This window comes from Diceros bicornis, chromosome 9, assembly GCF_020826845.1.
Source record: "Diceros bicornis minor isolate mBicDic1 chromosome 9, mDicBic1.mat.cur, whole genome shotgun sequence".
In the NCBI taxonomy this organism is placed as follows: domain Eukaryota; kingdom Metazoa; phylum Chordata; class Mammalia; order Perissodactyla; family Rhinocerotidae; genus Diceros; species Diceros bicornis.
Genome location: NC_080748.1, coordinates 29,005,331 through 29,027,642, shown reverse-complemented (window position 1 = coordinate 29,027,642; position 22,312 = coordinate 29,005,331). Strand labels below are relative to the sequence as shown.

General features: G+C 40.7%; 1 protein-coding gene and 1 long non-coding RNA gene across 2 annotated transcripts; one reads left to right on the top strand and one right to left on the bottom strand.

Annotated features, from left to right (window-relative positions):
- Window positions 1-993: 993 nt before the first annotated feature.
- On the bottom strand, window positions 994-8,814 carry LOC131410203 (uncharacterized). Its single transcript, XR_009221191.1, has 2 exons — window positions 2,700-8,814; window positions 994-1,592 (listed from the first exon to the last, which is right to left on the bottom strand). It is a non-coding gene; the product is annotated as an uncharacterized LOC131410203 (long non-coding RNA).
- NUDT15 (nudix hydrolase 15) lies at window positions 8,709-22,296 on the top strand. The gene is made up of 3 exons (XM_058548173.1): window positions 8,709-8,930; window positions 12,414-12,610; window positions 18,281-22,296. The coding sequence occupies exons 1-3, from the start codon at window positions 8,773-8,775 to the stop codon at window positions 18,418-18,420; spliced, it is 495 nt and encodes a 164-aa protein (XP_058404156.1). The 5' UTR covers window positions 8,709-8,772; the 3' UTR covers window positions 18,421-22,296.
- The last annotated feature ends 16 nt before the right edge of the window (window positions 22,297-22,312 follow it).

Sequence of the window (22,312 nt, the reverse complement as noted above, 5' to 3'; positions counted from 1 at the left end):
GCGCCACCGGGCTGGCCCCTGCCTGATATTTTTTTAATAATGGCTTTCTTAAGATATAATTCACGTATCATAAACTTATTTTTAACAGTGCAATTTAATAGTGTTTAGTATATTCAGAGTTGTGCAATGATCAATTTCAGAACATTTTCATGACCCCCAAAATCAGTAAGTACCCATTAGCAGTCATGCCCCATTCCCCTGCAACCTCTCCAAACCCTAAGTAACCAGTAGCCTGTTTTCGTTTTCTATGAATTTGCCTATCATGGACATTGCATATAAATGGAGTCATACAATACATGGCTTTTTGTGTCTAGCTTCTTTCACTTAGCATAATGTTTTCAAGGGTCATCCAATGTTGTAACACAGCCTAACATTTTAATGGTTGCTACAAACTGGTTTCATAATTTTTTTTTTTTGACTGAGGAACGAGAATTTAATGTTGCGGAAAGGTGGATGCTTAGGGTGTGACCTCGGGCAAGGGAAGACCCTGGCCTTGGTCTTGGGCCAGCAGATGCAGAAGCAGGGAGTGTAGGGCCCGACAGACAAGCGTGTAGCCCAAGTGGCTTGGATGCAGGTAATTGCACGTCATGATGGCTTATGGTGCCATCTAAGTGCACAAAGCCAGGGTCAGCATCTAGAAAGTGGGCCCGCGGATGGCCAACCAATGCTGCCCGTACCAGCTCATTCACCAGTCAGTTTTTCTTATAAAGTGGATTAGGATGCTGGCCCCTTGGAAGCAGGCCCAGCACCACAACCCAGGCCTGGGGCTGCCACTGGTTCACCAATTGCACGATGGCCTTAATGCCGCCAGTCACCTGCTCTGCTGTGTGCCCGTGGTTGTTGGTACTCACCCAGACCAACTGGTTTCACAATATTTTTTATTTCATTAATTAAATACATATAAAGGTTAACATTTTGGGACAGATATTATTCTGTAATGGAATTGTATCTAATATAATGTTATGTAACAAACCACCCCAAATCTTAGTGGTGTAAAACCACAACTATTTTATTATGTTAAGTTTCGTGGATCAGGAATTTGGACAGGGCACAGCAAGGACAATTCATCTCAATTTAAAATGATTAGGGTGGCTCAAAAAACTGGAGATTACTAGGATAGCTTCAAACAGGCCATATATCTGGAGCAGGTCTGGCATCACAGGTGTGAGACCTATGTTGACTCAGTAATAAAAGGGCCCTGTGCTCAGAAGGTCTTCATGCCTGATTTAATTCTCTGTTGTCGCCATCTTGAAGTTCTGAACAATTTTGAACACGGGGCCCCGCACTTCCATTTAGCACTGGGTCCCTCACATGATGTAGCCCATCCCTCAGTTCTGGTTGTCAGCTGGCTTCTGCAGTTCTTCTCTGTCTTGTGTCTGCTTGGGCTGAAATGTCAAAGATGGCTTCTTCACTCACATATTTGGTTGCCTGAGTTGGGATGGCTGGAAAAGCTGGGGATGGCCAAGCATCTCTCTCCCTCTAAGTGCCCTCTCTATGTGGCTAGCTTGGGCTTCCACACACCATGGCAGCTGAAGGGAAATCAGATTTTTCACATGGTGCCCAGCTTCCTACAGAGTGAGTAGTCTAAGAGCCTGGGGAGAAAAAAGCAAGGATTCTTAAGACCTAGCTGGGAAATCACAAAATATCATTTCTATTACATTCTATTGGCCTACAAAGTCACTAAGGCTAGTCCAGATTCAAAGAAGGGAAATTAAACTCCACTTCTCAATAGAGAGAGGAGCAAAGAATTTGGCTAATATTATCTTTAATATAGAACATGCTAATATCTGTCTGACACATTCATTTTGGGGAGACAAAATTAGCATTTGATATAGAAGGAATGCAAAGAGATAGACCAATGTAATATACAGTTCCTAACATTCAAAATAGGATTATGAAGCAGGGCAATATGCTTGCAAGTCAGACCTTTACGTCTTCCTGAAGAATATGAAGGACTGGGGCTAAACCATAAATTATAGATTTTAAAGAATGGAGGGTGGCAACCTTCCTCTTTCTGTCCCTTAAGGGCAGCTGTAAATAGAGAGGAAAGAGGTGAGTGAAATGTCCGTTTTTCTTCTCTGTGATCTTCAGCCTGGAGGAGGAAGCTTCATGAGATAAGTGAGGGCAATGTTGAAGGTCCAGGAGGATTCTTCGTCCCGCCCCACCCTTGTCACACTCCCCATTGGAGGCTCTGAGAGGAGGTTGCCTTGAAGAGTCCCCTGAACCAAAACACACTTGGTAACATGGTATGGTCAGGCAGAGGGGGGCTCTGAGCCACCCTTGATTTCTATGTGTTGACTCTCCAGATTTCTTGCCTGCCTGATCCCTGACCGCCATGTTGAGTTCACATGGATTCATGGAAATTGTCTTCCAATATGGAACAAGCCACACACATCCACCTCATACATCTGGACATCTTAAGTAAAAATAAGGAGGAAAAAGGTGACTAAGAGGCCAGTCATTTAAACCAAGACAGACTGAACATGATTTAAAGAAACTCATTAAATTATTAGACTGGACTGTTTTGAGTCAGACTAAACATTTAATGCATTCTGCACACCCATATCCTAACTAGTGACAAAGAATTTGTGTGGGGGTGGAGGAGGAAGGAAGGGAGGGAAGGAAGGGAACAAAGTCATTGTTTTGGTACATCTGAGTTGTAGTGTGAGTTAAATTTGGGATTTGGCTACAATACATACCATACCACATAAAACCACAAGGTGGATTCTTGAGTTATATACAGCTTCAAATATCAAACACAGGGACAGGCTGGGAGGAAAGAGGAAAAAGAAACCGAGTGAGTTCAAACCAGAAGTTTTGGTGTGGGATAAGAACCAAGCACATCCAACTGGCATGGGGCTGCCCAAGGCAGGGTGAGCAAAGGAATGGATTCAGCTATAATGGGCTCTCTCTTCTAAATCAGGCTCCTGAGAAGGAGTTATGAGTGAAGGAAAGAGGAATTGGACAGCATTACCTTAACTGTATCATTTCATCTTATAATCTAACTGTATTAGTTAGATAATTTTTAGGAAAATAAAGAGGAGCCTACTTCATAATTCATTCCTAGGAATAGTCTCAGCCTTAGTGTAAATTGTGAAGTAAGATCAGATAACCTTCTGGTGAAAAGCTGACTCAATCATAATAAATAAATAAAAGAGGTATGGAAAATAAATTAAACCTGTCATTAAAATAAAGATGTATTGGGGCGGGCCCCGTGGCTTAGCGGTTAAGTGCACGCGCTCCGCTACTGGCGGCCTGGGTTCGGATCCCAGGCGCGCACCGACGCACCGCTTGTCCGGCCATGCTGGACCGCGTCCCACATACAGCAACTAGAAGGCTGTGCAACTATGACATACAACTATCTACTGGGGCTTTGGGGAAAAAAAAAAGGAGGACTGGCAACAGATGTTAGCTCAGAGCCGGTCTTCCTCAGCAAAAAGAGGAGGATTAGCATGGATGTTAGCTCAGGGCTGATCTTCCTCATAAAAAAAATAAAATAAAATAAAGATGTATTGGAGCTGAACAAAATAGCCAGTTTGGGGGGAATTCCAACATCCTCCAGGCTGAGCGTGCAATATTTCTGTGTGGATGGGAGGCAGGAGAATGGTGGTCTCCTGGCAAAGTCCTGGAACTGGGCAGAGGAGGGGCCCCTGTGCTTGGGCACTCTATCCTTCAGCTGGGAATCAATAAACTAGGAAGGAGATGTGGCAATGTGAAGCTCTTTCAGGTTCTGATGCTGCAATAACTACAGGTGTACCCTGTTCAACTAGTTGGGAACCCTACAGAAGAGAATTCTGACGTGAATTCTCTAGTTTGAGTAAGTGGGTTAATTTACATTCCTTTTGTAGGATTCATAAACATCGGCTTGGTGCCTTTTTCCTTTCACAATCATTTGTATTTCAAGTGATTTGTATTATCATGCCATCTTTTCACATACAGCATAAAGATTTGGGGAAAAATTGTTTCCTAGCTTGCTTAAATACATCGAAACTATTTTGTTACACTGACTCCAGGAGTTTTCCTTCAAGTATGCATTTATAGGGCACTTAAGTGCAAGTCACTGTTCTGAACACAGGGGACACCGAGATCAAAGACACCCTCCTTGACCTCCATGCTTCTCTGGGCCGACGCTCTTCTCTTTTTCCACCTTTATGCGAGCGTAGACCCAGGCCAATTCCAACTCTTCAAAGCAAGTTAAGACCAGGCTGAAACATATAATTAGAGTTTATTGAAGGCTTCAGGATAGTAAAATGGAATTACAGTGCAATAAAGGAAAACTTTAAACTGGCTGGTAAATGTGACTCCTCCTGAATATCACAGGCAGTCCTTACCCACCCACTCCTTTTGGCCCCCGACTTCCTACCACATTTTAGAAGTAGCTTACTCTGCTTAACAGGAATGCCCATGACCAAGAACAGCATCCCCCAGAGCTCAGGCTCCCTGAATCCTCCTAGGACCAGTGAGAAGAGGAACCTGCCTCCCCCTAGCTCCAGCCTAAGGCTAGTTTCCCAGGAAATATCATAATCTACAGAGAAACAACTCCACCCACAAGGATGACCTTCTGACACTGCTAAGCAGAGCAGTTTAGCTCTGCATGGTATTGCACCTCTCCACTGCTGAATTGCATCTTGACTTTTCCTTTCTGCAAGTCCACATTGCGTTTTTCTTTTTTGGCTTTTTTTAAGTCAGATTTATTGAGGTTTTAAACACGTATTGTAAAATTCACCCATTTTAGTGTACACTTCCATGAGTTTTCACAAACACACAGTCATGTTACCACCACCACAATCAAGAGGTAGAGTAGTTTCTTCACCCAAAAAATCCCTCCTGTCCTGTCGTAGTCAACCCCCTCACACACTCAGCCCCAGGCAAACACTGACCTGTTTTCTGTATCTATAGTTTTGCCTGTTCCAGAATGTCATTTAAATGGAATCATTCAGCAGGTAGCCTTTCTCTCACTTGGCATAATGCAAGTGAGATTCATCTATGTTGTTGAGTATATTAGAAGTTTGTCCCTTTATTATTGCTAAGTAGTTTTCCACTGTATGAATGTACTACAGTTGATTTATCCATTCACCAGTTGAAGAACATTTGAGTCATTTTCATTTTTCATGATTATGAACACAGCCACTATAACATTTGCATACAGGTCTTTGAATGAACATAAGTTTCCACTTATCTTGGGCAAATATCTAAGAACAGGACTGCTAGGTTGTATGATAAGTGAATGCTTAACATTATACACAACAGTAAACTGTTTTCCAGAGTGGCTGTACCATTTTGCATTCCTACCAACAATGTATGAGAGTTCTAACTGGTCTATATTGTCACCAACACTTGGTATTGCCAGTTTTTGTGGGTTTTTAAAAAATTCGTATTCATTCTAATAGACGTGAAATACCCCAGTGTGGCTTAAATTTTCATTTTCCTAATGACTCATGATGTTGAGCATCTTTTCATGTGCTTATCTGCCATCAATATTTCTTTTTGGCGAACTGCCTATTCAATTCTTTTTACCCATTTATTTATTGAGTTGTTTGCTTTATTATTGGGTTTTGAGGATTCTTTACATAGTCTAGATCCAAGTCCTTTATCAGAAACGTGTTTTGCAAATATGTTCTCCCAAGTGTGTAGTTTGTCTTTTCATGTTCTTAAATAGTTTCTGTCTTAGCCAGTTTGGGCTGCTGTAACAAAATACCATAGACAGAGTGGCTTAAACAACAGGACATTTATTTCTCCCAGTTCTGGAAGCCAAAAGTCCAAGATCAAGGTGCCAGCAGATTCAGTTCCTGATGAGAGCCTCTTCCTGGCATGCAGATGGCCACCTTCTCAATTATGTCCTCACATGTTGGAAAGAGAGAGATCATGCTCTCTGGTTTCTTCTAATAAAGGCACTAATCCCATCATGAGGATCCCACCTTCATGACCTCATCTAAATCTAATTACCTCTCAAAGGCCCACCTTCAAATACACCGGGGGTTAGGGCTTCAACATGTAAATTTTGGAGGGGATACCATTCATTCCGGAGGGGATACCATTCATTCCATAGCAGTATCTGTCAAAGAGAGTAAGTTCTTAATTTTGATGAAGTCCAAATTATCAATTTTTCTTTTATGGACCATGCCTTTGGTGTCATATCTAAGAAATATATGGCCAACTCAAGATCACAAAGATTTTCTCTTATGTTTTCTTCTAGACAATTTACACATTTAGATGTTTTTATTTAGGTCTACAATCCATTTTGAGTTATTATATACGGTGCTAGATATAGATCAAGCCTCTTTTATATATATATATATATTTGTATGCCAAATTGTTGCAGCACCATTTGTTTAAAAAGACGATCTCCTCTCCATTGAATTGCCTTTGTAAAATTTTCAAAAATTAATTAATCACAAATACATAGGTCTATTTCTGGTTTCTCTATCCTGTTTCATTGACCTACGTGTTTATGCTCTTAACAATATCACACTGTCTTGATTACTGTGGCTTTATCCTAAGCCTTGAAATCAAGTGGTAAGAATCCTCCAAATTTTTTCTTTTTAAAAATTGTTTTGATTATTCTAGTCCTTTGCATTTCCATATAAATTTTAGAATCAGTCTGTCAATTTCTACTGAAAAAAAATGCTTCTGGTATTTTGATTGGGATTTCATTAAATCTATATAAATCAATTTGAAAAGAACTGACATCTTAACAATACAGCATCTTCTGATCCATGATCATGGTATTCACCACCTTTTATTTAAATTTTCTTTAACTTCCCTCAGTAACATTTAATAGTTTTCAGTGTACAAGTCTTGCACATCTTTTGCTAAATTTATCCCTAAGTATTTTATATTTTCCATTTTTCATGGTATTGTTTTAAAATTCAATTTCTGATTGTTCAATACTAGTATATAACTGACTTTGTATATTGACCTTGAATCCTATGAACTTGCTAAACTCACTTATTTGTTCTAATAGCTTTTTTGTGGATTCCTTAGGATTATCTGTGAATAAAGACAGCTACTTCTTCCTTTCCAATTTAACTATCTTTTACTGATTTTTCTTGATTTTATTGGTTGCATTAGATAGAACCTCCAGCAATTTTATTACTAAAAGTGCTGAGAGTGGATATCCTTGCTTCTCTCAAATTTTAGTCTTTCAGCATGGTATTAGTTTGCTAGGGCTGCCATAACAAAGTGCCACAGACTAGGTGGCTTAAACAATAGAAATCTATTTTCTCACAATGCTGGAGTCTAGAAGTCTAACATCAAGGTGTCAGCGGGTTGGTTTTTTTCTCAGGCCTCCCTTCTTGGCTTGCAGATGCCTGCCTTCTCCCCATGTCTTCACATGATCTTCCCTCTGTGTCTGTGTCCTAATCTCCTCTTCTTTAAGGACACCAGTCATATTGGATTAGGACCCACTCTAATGAACTCATTTTAAGTTAATTACTTCTCTGTAGACCCTATCTACAAAAACAGTCACATTCTGAGGTATTAGCGGTTAGGACTTTAACACACGGATTTTTTGAGGAGGGCGAGGGGGAAACAATTCAGCCCACAACAATCAAATATGATGTTAGCTGTATGTCTTTGTAGATACCCTATATAAGGTTGTTAAAATCCTCTTTTATTTCTAGTTTGCTTAAACTTTTTTAAAAATCATGGATGAGTATTAAATTTTGTCAAATTTTTTCTGCACTTATTAAGATGATTACATGTTTCCTTTTCCATATGCGAATATGGTGAATTACACTGACTGATTTTTCAAATTTTAAGCCAACCTTGTATTTCTGGGAATAACTCAGTCATGATACATTATCCTTTTTATATGCTGCCAATTTTATTTGGGAAAATATTATAGAATACCTTTGTGGTGCACAATACACTGAACGAGGTGTGTGTGTGGATGGAAGGAGAGACGCCATAAAAAAGCTTAATCAATCTTCACTTACTATAACATGCAGAATAAGCATACTATTTCAAAATACGTAGACAAATAGAAATAACAGTTCAAAGAATTAAATGTGACTGGAAGCAGCACTAGAGGGTAAGATTGTTCCTGTTGCAGTTTTTGTACCACTTGAAACTACGTGAACATTACTTCGGTATAAGTAAAGTTTAATTTAATTTTTAAAAAAAAGTAAACCCTCCCCATCCAGAAGCTAGTATTTGTTTTTAGCTTGTTTAAATTACAACTCTTTGATTCACCTGGGTGTTTTTGTTGTTGCACGGTGTGCAAACAACTGAAAGTGTCTGTTTTTCCTCCCGAATAGGTAACTACCTCGCACCACAATTTATTGATTAGTCCTTTTTTCCCATGATTTGTGAACACTGTGTTATCTATACTAGAATGTTTCTACACTCTCTCTCCTTGCCCTGGTACCACACTCATTTGAGCTACAGTGAAAATGAGTTTACCATGGTGGAGAAGCTCATTCAAAAAGAACAGGCTGTGCAAAGGCACAGAGGTTTACGAAAGCAGGTGGCTGGTAAATACACAGCTGGGAGGAATCTGAGCGACAAATAATGAATGTTGAAAGCGCAACAGTAAATGGCATTAGTTAAACCAAACCCCATGACTCGCAGCCCTTCGGAGGAAACACGACGCCTCACACGCTGAAACTCTAGGAAAAGTAGAGACACCAAGCACGAACCTTACGCCGGGGGATGCCGATAGACTCCGCTTTGATTTCGGGCGCCCGCGCCGGCTCAGGGACAGATTGGTGGTGGCGCAGGGCGCGGGGCGAACGTCACTTCCGGCTGCGGCTCCCCGCGTCCTTCTGCGCCATGACAGCCAGCGCGGCGCCGCGGGGCCGGCGGCCCGGAGTTGGGGTAGGAGTCGTGGTGACTAGCTGCAGGCATCCTCGTTGTGTCCTCCTGGGCAAGAGGAAAGGGTCGTTTGGAGCCGGCAGCTTCCAACTTCCTGGGGGTCATTTGGAGTTCGGGTGAGCAGCCTCCTGGCGACCTACGAAAAGCGGAACATGAACGGAAAGGAGGAGCTCGCGACGTGCGTGCGTCCGCGGGTGCGCGCCGACGCTGCGTCGTTTCTCGCGCGTCGCTCTTCCTCCCTTGCGGCCCCTACGCCGCGAGGGGGCGCTGAGCAGTGTAAGGTTGGAAACGGGTGCTCGGTCGTGAGGGCTCTGCGCCCGCTTGGCCGAGGCTGCGAGTTGGTTTCTGAGATGTTTTTTCCCTTAGTATTTACACATAAGAGATGGAAAGTGGGTGTTTATAACCCTCGAGCAGTCCAGTTTTGTCAGTGAAGACGTTTGCACGGTTTGTCTGTGATTTAAACGTAGACACACATTTACTGTTTCCTGCCGGCGTAGGTTTAGTTGCACTCCACCCAAACAAATGGGCTAATGAAACTCTCTGGGCCTCAATTTCCCCATCTTTAAAACGGGGAAGTAGGACGAAGTGCTCTTTAAGGTCCCTCTGTGCTTTGGCATTCTGTGATTTGATGATGTATCAGACCCACAAAGACAGCTGGGCCGTTGAGAGCCAGTTCTACACAAGGGTGAAGAAAGCCTGGGATTGTGCTAGAAGGTGGGTTCTGAACTAAGAATAAGAGTAAAGTCAACAGCGGATAAACAGCATCTAAAGCGTTCAGACCCAGCTCTTTTTTTCCGTTTAGTATAGAAAGTTTCAAACTTACAGCAAGGTAGAGAAAACAGTCAGTGAATCCACATGTACCGATTACTCAGATTGTTCTTGTTTCATCTTCACTGCTCCTCCGCCCGCGACAGGCGCGCGCCTGCGCACACACCCCTTGTTTTTCTAGACTAGAAGGAAAACTCGGACGTCCTTTTATACCTCCCCTAGATAGTTCAGTATGTATCTGTAATAGGCTGTTTAAAAAACGTTAACCACAATACCATTTTCACATCTTAACGAAATAATTCTTTAATAGCATCTGATACCCAGTTTGCACCATTTTCCCCATTTGTCTTGAAAATGTCTTTTTACTGTTTTTGTACCAATCAGGACTCAAAGGAAGGGCACATATTGCATGTGGTTGATAAATTTTTTAAGTCTCTCAATCCAACAGTAACGCCTTCCCCTTTCTCCCATGCCATGTTGAAGAATATGAGTCATTTGAAGAATTTCTCACTTTCTGACTTTGTTCTTCTAATCCACCTATTTCTTATAAAGTGGTAGTTAGAAGTAGAGCCTTGATCCTAGTGCCTTTTAATCAGACTTTGTCCTTTATAAGATATGGAATTCTTATGATCTTTTTAACACATGGAATTTTTTAAATGGTCTTCAGAATTTTAAAAAGCGTGAATAAGTTTATCATTTTTAGATGATTAAGATAAGCCACCTGTTAATAAATAATAAAATTTCTAGATTAGGAATCAAATTGCCCAGACAGGCACACGGTCTTACACTTTGTCAGTTGTTGGTGGGCATTAGCCAAATTTGGATCACAAACTAAGCACTAGTTAGAATGTATCATTACTAGAGCCATAGCTAGAGATAGGTATCTTAACAATAACATAAGAAAGGATGGAGTCTTGACTCAGATATCAAATGATAATAAATTGAACTTTAATGAGTATTTTTTTTTGTGAGGAAGATCAGCCCTGAGCTAACATCTGTTGCCAATCCTCTTTTTGCTGAGGAAGACTGGCGCTGGGCTGACATCCACGCCCATCTTCCTCTACTTTATATGGGACGCCACTACAGCATGGCTTGACAAGCGGTGCGTCGGTGCACGCCTGGCATCTGAACCTGCGAACCCCGGGCCACAGAAGCAGAGCGCGCGTACTTAACCGCTGCGCCACCGGGCTGGCCCCTTTAATGAGCTTTTTACTAAGTGCTGGATATTATACCAAGCTCTTCACATGTATGCTTTTACTTGCGGGCTATGCTGAGTGGGCTAAATTTGATGGGAAACATACGAAATGGCTTGTATAATCTCCTTCCATTGTCTTCAATCATGATTTGTCTTTCCGGTTTCTGCTGCTCCATGACATTTCCTGCAAATTCTATCGTTTCCCTGTCGATTATAAAAATAAGTCACATTGTGGTCATTAGGGTCCACTTCCAAGCGTTTCCCTCTCCCCTGTAGTGGGGAAAGGAGGTGTGGGCCATTGTTTTGCTCTTTCTCCACCTCCCCCTCTTCTCACTGTTTCTGGTTTCCTTCCTTCTCCAGTGTGTTGGGGAAGGAGTGATAGGGCACACCTTTTCCATGACTAGTGCTGCTGTGATCCATCCGTTGGTGCCCTCTGGTTGTGGGGTTCACATATGTGCTCTCTTTCTCAGGGTATGTTTGTTCGTTGTTTGGAAGTCCTACAAGCTTTTCTACACTGCACGGTTCTCTGACAAAGGTGACTGACTTACTGTGACACTGACCCTCCTCCCCTAGCTCTTGCGTTTAGCTCACCATCCTACATTTTTTTTTCTTTGGGGTCCCCAGCAATCTCTTGTTTAATAACAACTGCCCAAAGGAAATTCACAGTGGGAATAAAGCTTTCACTGCTGCCATTTTTCCTTGCTCAACCATCGTGGCTGCTCTAGCCAGTCTCCTGCCTTCCAAATTCCCAAAGTGGGAATAAGCGTCATCCTCTGTATTCACATGCATACCTAAACACCAAGAGAATGTTTCAGACTTACCCAAGAGCTCTTACCCTCCTACCACTTCTGCTCTGATGCATAGGGTAGGCCTGTGAGTTTTCGCAGCTCAGTATGTCTTTAGCAGGGGAGAAACATACCAGTATCTCCTTCGTGGAAGTCACACCTCATCTCTATGACTAATTCTCTTGGAGCACTCCTTTCCTGGTTTGGGGGCAGAGTTGGCCCCTCATCAGGAGGAAGGGAAACTTTCCTACTAGGCTGAAAACTCACAACTTTCCTCCCTCCCAAAGATCTCCTGTCTTTCTTCTGTAGACTGGGTAGATGAGGGTCAAAAGTCTACTCTGGCTTTTCTTAAGCAAACCCGTGAGTTTAGATGGCATCTGTTTGCTCTTTTGCTGTACTCTTTAGAATTTAGAGGGGCTTATTGCCTATTGTCCTCAATTTGGGGGCTCAAACTAAAATTCTGAGACTACAGGAAAAGACATCATCCATTTCTTGATGCACTTACAACAACCCCAACTTGGAACTCAAACCTAGATTGAGTTGACTCCCAAGCCTGTGCTCTTAACTGATATACTTGCCTCCTGGTCGCATACTGCTCCCAGGCGTGTGAACTAGTGCTGAATTGGCCAAATGTTCATTTTTTAATTCAACATGAAGTCCTTTTGGTCTTCAGATAACTGGACACAGGATAAACAGAGTGTCAAAGACAGAGTTGTTCATTTATTGTTTTAAAACATGAACCAGTTATAGTTCTTTTTACTTTATACCAGAAATTTCTAGCCAAGAATTTCATGGCAAAAAAAAATTTACATAAATGGAATTGAATATGATGGTGTGTTTCTGTTTTCCAGTGAAAGCTGGGAAGAATGTGCTCAAAGGGAAACCTGGGAAGAAGCAGCTCTTCACCTGAAAAATGTCCGCTTTGCCTCGGTTGTGAATTCTTTCGTTGAGAAAGAGAATTACCATTATGTCACTATATTAATGAAAGGAGAGGTGGATGTGACTCATGATTCAGAACCAAAGAATGTAGAGCCTGAGAAAAACGAAAGTAAGAGAATTATATATAATAATGCATTCTTTGAGGAGAGCATATTGTCTGAAAGAGTATGACATTATGTCACCATATGAAGAGAATTCGAATCTCTTCCTATAGAAATGTAAATGTACTTAAATCCTGGCGACACAAGGACGTAGCAGAGAGAGAACTGGCTCTGGAGCCAGACTACGTGGTTCACGTCCTGGTGCTTCCACTTAGAGGTCTGTAACCTTTGGCAAGTTAGTTAATAACGCTGGGCCTCTTTTCTCATGTGTGGTAATAGTAACTACCTCAGATGGGTTGTTGTAAGGATAAAATGAGTTAATACATATGAAGAACCCATTGAACACAGTAAGTACTCAGTGTAAATGTTAGTTTTATTGTTAGCATTTAGTTTTGTTTCAAACTGTGATTTTTAAGGAAAACGTTTACTGAGCCTTCCTCAGTTTCCTCACCTGTGTAAGAGAGGTAATAACTTCCTTTTATAGAGTGCTTAACCTGACTAAACAGTGATCTGTTACCTTCTGTGTTGAACTGAGTGCTCTGAAAGCTTTAATGACAGTAACTGATATTATTTGCTGCATGCTAAGCATTGTTCTAAGGGCTTTGCATGTATCATCTCTCTTCAAATTTCATAAAACTCCATGAGAAAAGGAACTAAAGAGAAAAATATCAAACTTATTGAATATATTATTTGCCATATGAAACCTTATCCAGGTGGTCTCATGGATTGGGCCTCCCATCTCGAAATTTAATTTCTCCTCTAATATGGAAGAATCTTTTCATTCAGCAAATACTTATTCAGTACAGTGTGTCAGACAGTGTTCTAGGCACTAAAGAAACAGGTGTATGGAACAAAGTCCCTGCCCTCCTAGACTTTACATTTTTGGGGGGGAGAAAGGCAAGAAATTAGCAGATATTTTACAATAGCAATGATAAGGAATAAGAAGAAAAGTAAAGCTGGGTAAGGATAGTGGTGCGTGGGTGCTGTGCTCAGGGAGGGCCTCTGACAAGGGGACTTACATGCAGAGGCCTGGAGGAAGTGATATTTCTAGAATGAATAAATCACATCTAAAGTGTTTACAGATGGATTTGATTGAATGAATAGAAGGGCATGTTTCACCTGGAGGTCTGTTGAGTCGTAGAAGATTTTTTATAAAATAGGTGACTACTTGGAATCATCTAAAATGAACTAGCAAAGCCAGAGCTGTTTTTACATACAACACTTCTGACACCAAATGTGTGGGTTTTTTCTCACACCAAATAATTCTCCACCTCTCCAGACATCAGTGGTGCCTTATAATTCAATTCAGTTCTTCCAGAGTTAGCGTCAGATCCCAAAAGTTAGAAAGCTCGGTCCCGCAAGACTGCCTCCATTTCAAACACCAATCGTAAGTCCTGACCTCCTGTACTTCTGACCGCCGGGCTATCAGGGGTTCCCACAACCCCCTCCTCAGGTTCGATAATTTGCTAGAATGGCCCATAGAACTCAGGAAAACACTTTGCTTATGTTACCAGTTTATTATAAAGGATACTCAGGAATAGCCAAATGGAAAAGATGCAGAAGGCAAGGTATGTGGAGCTGTCACGCCTTCTCCAAGCACCCCAGCCTCCCAGCACCTCAGTGTGTTCAACTCTGAAGCTCTCTGAACCCAGTTGTGTAGGGTTTTTATGGAGGTTCCATTACGTAGGAACCTGTAATTGATTAAATCATTGTCCATTGGTGATTTACTCAAACTACAGCCCCTCTCCCCTCCCCTAAGGTGGGGTGTGGGTGTGTGGGTCAGGGTGGGGCCTGAAAGTTCCAACCCTGTAATTGTGCCTTGATCTTCCTGGTGACCAGCCCCCTGAAGCTATCCTGAAGCTATCCTGAGGCTATCAACGGGCCCCCAGCAACCAGTCATCTCATTAACATAAACTCAGGTATGGTTAAAAGGGGCTTACTATGGATAACAAAAGATGCTCCTCTCATCTCTATCATTCAGGAAATTACAAAGATTTTAGGAACTCTGTGCCAGGAAACAGAGATAAAGACCAAATATGTATTTCTTTTTTTTTTTTCAATTCTATTTTTTTTTCTGCTGAGAAAGAGTCACCTTGAGCTAACATCTGTTGCCAATCTTCCTCTATTTTGTATGTGGGTCGCCATCACTGCATGGCTACCGACAGTGGTGTAGGTCCACGCCTGGGATCTGAATCCACAAACCCAGCAGCCAAAGCAGAGCACGCCGAACTTAACTGTTAGGCAGTGGGGCCAGCCCAAATATGTATTTCTTACATCACAATACCACACAAAGAGATACCCAAAAAGTATCCAAAGGCCTTCAGTTGGCCTAGGGTGCAACTAAAATTATTCATGCCTTAAGAAGTGGAAGGCAGGAGAGGTAGGTAAGAACTGTGCCAGGTTCATTGGGAGAGTTCTCTACAAGTCTCTCCTATCTCTCACATCCCTAATTATCCCAGAAAAAGTGAGGAATAGGAGAGAGGAGAGCTCCGGACAATAACTGGAAACAAAAATAATAGTCTTGACATTCTGAAGCTGGGGGGAGGAGCAGTTGATTACTTGGCTTTGTAATATTAAATTGAAGTTTAAATATGCATATTTCTATTTTAATACTTTTTGTAAGATTCAATTTATTTTTTTTTTTACAAAGCAAAATATATTACATATAACTGAATTTTTAAAATTTAGTTTTGAGGTGTAGTTTATTCAGGCAATAAGCACAGATTGTTGTTATTTTAAAATAGAGCCCTAAACTTGAAAGGAGTGAACATTTTCTTATTTTTATCTTCTCTCTGGGCAAAAAAACCTGAGACAAGATGAGACAAACATGAGGAAATAGTTAAGTTTCTTGTACTTAGTATCCTTCACAAGAAGCACATAGAGAAAGCATTCATTTGTAGAGAAAGTGCTGAGGAGAAAACAGCAAAGTCACCGACTGTACCAAAGCCTTGATCTAACAGTCTCATTCACCGAGCCGGTTCTTTCTGTTTCTTCAGAACTCCTCCCGCCCTGTCTGGCCTCTGGAGGGATTTGAGTTGGTGAACCTGGTGCACTTCATGACGTCTCATCTTGCTCTTCTGAGCTACAGGCCTGTATTTCTAGTTATCTTCCTCCTACTGTTCAGAAGGCACCTCAGATTCAGCTCCACAATTCAGCTTCAAATCATACTTACTGTCTTTCCTTTACTGAGCTTTGAATACGTAAAGAGCAGATATTTTGGCTCATTCATCTTTGAGTCTTCCATGCCTGACACTGTGCCTGGCTCATAATCAGTGCTCAAAAGATGTTGGAGGAAGGAACCAGGGAATGAATATACAAGCAACCCTCTTGCTGTGAGGTTCTCAAATGTGGTATCTAAATCACCCTACTTTTTAATAACTTCTAAAAGATTCTTCTTCTTAATGAAGTTCTATATTAGAGTTTTTGTTACCATATTATTGTATGTATTGTGCTTTTCCTCCTAGAATATAGTAGTTTTGAGTAATTTTTACATACTTTGTGATTTTTTTATTCACTTATATAACTTTTTTTGTTTGTCCACCTTCATTTTGTTGACCCTCCGACATACTAGTAATCTCAAATAAAGCAGTGTGATTTTACAAACCCCGAGGTTAAAGCCCCAAATCAGATTTGATCAGAAGCACTTATCTCTCTCTATCCCTTAGTAACAGTATAGCAGGAATTATTTTCACTTTTTTCCCAGTTGAGAGGCCTTGCTAGTAACCAGCTACAGCCTGGCCAAGGTGCAATGGCTCGGTGGGTCTTTGTTTTACTAACAATATTGAGATGCAGTCTCTGTCCCATGTTCATCAGGTCCTGGATCTGTATAGCCGGCTTCAGTTTACTAGTTACTACATCGTTCCTCCCACCATCTGATTATAATGATGAGGATCATCCCGATGCTTCATATGCTAGGAGACAGGGATATACTCGACAGACAGCTCTTGAGATTCAGTTAATGCAGCATCTTGCAGCACACTGTTGGACGCTCTCTCTCGCTCGCTCTCTCTCGCTCTCTTTCTCTCTCTCTCTGTTAATGCCTGGCCACAGTTACTGATCAGCCCTTCCTGAACTTGTTCCAATTTCATGGATTCTTTGTCCTCTGCCTTCCCAGAGTGAAACTACACACTTGTATTTCATAGGCATAGAAACATTTAATGGAAGAAACAGTACTTACACATAGGTATATACATGTGATCATAAAGAAACTTGTTTAGAACGTGGAGTATACATCTTAATATAATATTTATATATTCACCTGTCATGAGCATCCGTGCTTTTGTGTTATATACATTTAAATTGTCAAAGAAAATACCATTCCCTAGAATATTTTTATAGGATTTCATGTATTTTACAACTAATAGACACTGTCAAATCTTTCCTGTTTCAATGGATTTTTTTAAAAATCAGCTCCCTCCGTATTTGTCTTTCTATCTAAAATATATCACAGCACAGAGAATATTTTTTATTCTCTGCACAGCTTCCATAACTATTATGAGAGATGGAGGATAGCTTAGAAATTTTGTAATCTACCTAATTTTATAGGTGAGAAAACTGGTTTATTTTAATGTAGTGTAACCTGTAGTATATAAAGTTCTGTGCATTTTGTTTAGCCAAATATTTAAATGAAAATTGAATGGTACTGTAGGGGAAGAAGACAATTCCTCTACTCTCTAGGTCCTTCTGGCTGGTCTACGAATTAAATTGACATGAGACAGAATAACAGGAGAAAATCAAACAAAGCTCTATAACGTGTATATGTGGGAGAAATCCAGGAAACCTGAGTCACTTACAGAATGGCCAAAGCCACCACCTTAAATACATCTTCAGCTAAAGACAAAGGAGGATGTTGGTGGTCATGGTTTGGGACTTCAAAGGGGAGGAAGGCAATTTGCACAGGAATGGAAATTAAATGTTTGTTAAACAAGTGTTTGGTGGGCCTCCATAGACAATGGGACCTGAAAGAAATCTTTTGATCAAGATGGGCTTAGCAAGGACCCTCACAGTCAGAGTTATCTATGGTGATAGCCTCTCCAGGGGACAGGCCTTCTATCTTAAATTCTTTTAGGCAATTGGGGGAAGGTCAAAGTTTCTTTCAGAGTCTTTTGTTCTTAAAAATAATCAAGCCAAAGAGAGACATTTTGGGGTGGCCAGTTCTGATCCCCCACAGTACTAAATCTGGGTTTTACCACAATGTGGCCCTTGGAAACTTGGCTTCTTGTTCAGATAATACCATGTTTTAAATGATCACCATTCTCTTCTTAAGATCTTCATTCTATAATTTTTTTTTTAATTTATTTATTTTTTTTCCACCAAAGCCCCAGTAGATAGTTGTATGTCATAGCTGCACATCCTTCTAGTTGCTGTACGTGGGACGTGGCCTCAGCATGGCCAGAGAAGCAGTGCGTCGGTGCGTGCCCGGATCCGAACCCCGGGCCGCCAGCAGCGGAGCACGCGCACTTAACCGCTAAGCCATGGGGCCGGCCCAAGATCTTCATTCTAAACACAAATTATGTTTGTGTAGCCAAGCTAATGCATAGCATCACTATTGCACTTTATTAGTAGCAAATCATTTTTACACGTAATTAATTTTTTCTAAGTATAGGTTAACTTGCCAAAATAAACATCCTTTGTTTCCTTTCAGCTAAATAAATTGATTTGGTATTTTTCTTTTCTAGGTTGGGAGTGGGTTCCTTGGGAAGAATTTCCTCCCCTGGACCAGCTTTTCTGGGCACTGCGTTGTTTAAAGGAACAAGGCTATGATCCATTTAAAGAAGATTTGGATCACCTGGTAGGATACAAAGGGAGTCATCTCTAGGTGAACAAGAAGATTCCCTGAATTTTTTTAAAAAGACAAAATAAGGTCCGGTTAGAGAATGAAAAATATTTACATTTCAGAACAACTCTGTTTTATCTAAAAAGTTCCGTATGATTGTCAGTTTATTTGCAGTCTCTTAATATACCCACCACCTTTTCAGCCAGTACTTGTGAAGAATTTTCAGGATTATGTAATGAATTGTATTTCAGACTCAGAAAATGTGATAAATAGTAGTATTGTGGTAATTCTGCTTTCTATATTTCTCTATGATATTGACTGTGCAGTTCATCATTATCAGCTTACATGGAGCAGAGTGCAAGAGAATCTACCCTAGTGTTTCTGTTCAAATAGAGATCCTAATTCAAATGCTACCACAGTTTGCCTGTTGCAGAATTTATCATGTTTGTTGGTTTTCCTCTTCTGTTTTATTTAAAAGAGGAATTTTTTGGTAATATATTGTGACAGTCCTTGCAACTAGAGCGAACAGGACAGGTCATTAGGGTATATTTCCTAGGTTTTTGATTGAGAACCTAAACCAAGAGAAGTGAGACACACCATCCAGGGTCTGTATCCCATCATTAACAGGCCGTGTACTTGTGGATTTCTTACTTAATCTCTGTGAGATCCAGCTTCCTTACATGTAAAATAAGATTAGACTTGGGCAGTGGTTCTCAAAGTGTGGTCTGGTATTTTTCGGTATGGATTTTTGTTATTTGTAAATGAATTAATAAAATAATTCTTAAAATTTCTCAGTTTTAATTTCTAGAGTCAGAAATAGAAACAGAGGAGTTGCCCTCGCTAAAAATGTATACCAAGTCCAAAACTAGGTAAGAAGCCAAAATCCAAATACCAGTTTACTAACGGTGTGGAATAACGAGGAGGACAGTTGTTGTGTTGGAGGGGAACTCGCTACGTAACATGTATGTGACATGTACCTTAAAATGCAATCTGTCTTTACAGAGATATATAATTATGTAGTTGTGCATAATTAAGAATACTTTTTTTTAGTTATATTACTTTTATTTATTTTTTTTATTGAGGTACAATTGACATGTCACACTATATTAGTTTCAGATGTACAACGTAATGATTTGACATTTGTATATATTGCAAAATGATCACAGTAAATCTAGTTAACATCCTTCACTTTTACAAGTATTCACAAAAGAATACTTAATTTTAAGTTATGTTTTGTTAGTAGGAATAAAGTGTATCAAATCAGTAGAATTAGAAAAACTCAACTCACATAGTAAGAAGTTTCAATCAACAAGACACTGTGATGCAGAGAAAGAGGCTGTTTAGATAAGATGTTCTTGCAACACCAAGAGAGGTAAGCCAGGAGCACAGCCAGAAGAGGGAGTCGTGGTCTGGCTAGGCCTGCCCTGAGGGAGTAGCTGGGTGGACTTCGGGAGGCACTTGTACAGAGGAAAATGATGAATATTATGAGGAAGGGCTTGAATTGTCCACAAAACAGGGATGCATTAAGGCTACTAGTTTGAGAACTGCTGGGCACACACCTGCCTTTTGTTTCTCCCTCTTCTGTGGTTGCCACCAATGAAAATAAACCAAGTGCTCTCCACCACGTGTTGCTTCACATTGCTGCATGTGTCTGTCTTATCAGCATTGCTACATAGAAGGAATCCTGGGCTGGAAGAGTTTTCCTTTTCTTAATGGCTTTTGAATAGGCTGTGATTATAAGTACCTATGGCAGCCCACTGCCTTCATTATGCTCCCTGCCCACGTCACCATCAAAGAGTTGAATTCAAATGGAAGCAAAAGAATAGGTGGTCAAGAGGCTCACTAACAAAAGACGCCACAGTGGGCGAGGGCCAAAGTGAGGGAGTAAAGGGGTGGGGGATGGTGTGAGGAGTTTGGAACCAAGGAAATGGGACTGGGTCAGTAGGTCAGGATAGCGGAGTGTCGTGAGGTCCTGAGTGGTCACCCTCACGCCCCAGCTACTACTGTGCGTGGATTTGCTTCCATGGGCCATCCCAGGCGAAGTGTGTGGGAGTCTGGCTGACTGACCCAAAGGGCTAGAAGTGTAGCAGCCAGGACCATAGTTTAAGAACCGGTGGTTAGAAGCGTGGTGGAAACACCGCTACCTCAGTAGCTAATTCTCCCCCTTAAGAGCTTGTCTTTTGTGGCATCTATCAAAACAGGCAAGCAATGGAGCCAATAAGTATTTATTAAGCAACCTGCTGTGCTAAATTAGAAGCTTTTTGAGTACCCTTAATGTCTAGCATAGTACCTGGCATATTAGTAGGGCTCCATTAATATTTGAATCAATTTGAAAGATAAAATTATGGAAACAAGATGATAGCCAACTAAAGTGATAGCATGTTTTTAAAATTAGATGTATAGTATTTATATAGTATCTCAGTGAATTATTACAAAATGAGCACACCTATGTAACCACCTAGATCAAGAAAGAACATTTCACAGCACCCCAAAAGTGCCCCCTCCCAAAGGTAACCACTATGACCACCATCTCATCATAGATTAGTTTGTTTTTGAATTTGCTAAGTAGAAGAATCATGCAGTATGCATTTTTGTGACTGGCATCTTTCAATCAACATTGTTTTTGAGATATTTATCATGTTGTGTAGCTGTGGTTCATCACTTTTCACTGTGTGTAGTAGTCCATTGTTTAAATATACCAAAGTTTGTCTAATCTAATGCTGATGGTCATTGGGTTGTTTCCAGTTTGGGGCTGTTACAAATAAAGCTGCTGTGAGCACGTGCACATGCTTTTTCTTCGGTGCACGTGTGTACTTGTTTCTGTTGGATATACACCTAGGAGTGAAGAGCCTGAGTCACAGAGTATACATATCTTTGCTAAAGAAATGTTAATGTGCTTAATTTATAAGGTGCCTCTTCAGACCTTACTGGGGGTATTATATAACATATGATATATAAATCTATTAACTTTCTAGAGTATTAAAAAAAAGTCCAAATCCTGAAATACATTTATACCCAAGAGTTTTGGATGAGGGGTTATAGACCTGTATATGTAAATGCAAAGTGAGCATGTTCACAGCAATTTGATTGCTTTGAGGTACATGTGAAATTCCTATTTGTGTTTCCAATTCATTGCCCCATCAGTGCCCATAGAGGAATCTATCTATCCCTTAGTCCTGTTTTTCTGTATGGCTTTATTTGTTGTTATATTCTCCCTCTATGTTGATTTATAAGTGAAAACCCCCCCTTAGAGGGAAGAGGTGCTAAGATTCTTGGATAGTGAATGGCAGTGACTGGGAAGGATCCTTAAAGGCTTTATGGCCCTGGTGCTCAAACTTGGATGTGAAGGCCTCACACAGATTCCCATTCAGCAGGTACGGAGCAGGTTCTCGAATCTGCCTTCTAACAGCCACCCTGTTGATTTTGATACTCATGGTTTGTGGCCACACTTGGAGAAATGCTGCTTTCAAGATAGTTTGAAGTGTAACCAATATGGCATTGTGCTTTGCACAAGTCTAACATTCTTAATATGGGTGTGTTTTTCCTAGAAGCAACTGTAAGTTACTAAAGCACATAATTTTAAACTTTGGACATTTTGAATGGAATCCTATTATAATAAATTTGACCAAATATCAACATTACTGTTTATACTTCCTCAAAATGAAGCCCTATTGTTACACAATAGAGAGAGACACAGTACTCTCTTTGTGTACAGAAAGCCTACCCAGGTTAGGAAAAAAATGAGCAGAGGGAATTTTGAAAAAGCTCATTCTTACAGTACTAAATAGTGATGCCTAAAGATGTTTTCCTACCAAACCTGCAGCTGTGTTTTCAATGACAGAGAAATGAGTAATGTTGGGTCGTTGACTTGATGGATAATTTTGTTGTGAGAAAATAAAGGCACTTTGTGAACCATAATATTGGACACATTTTC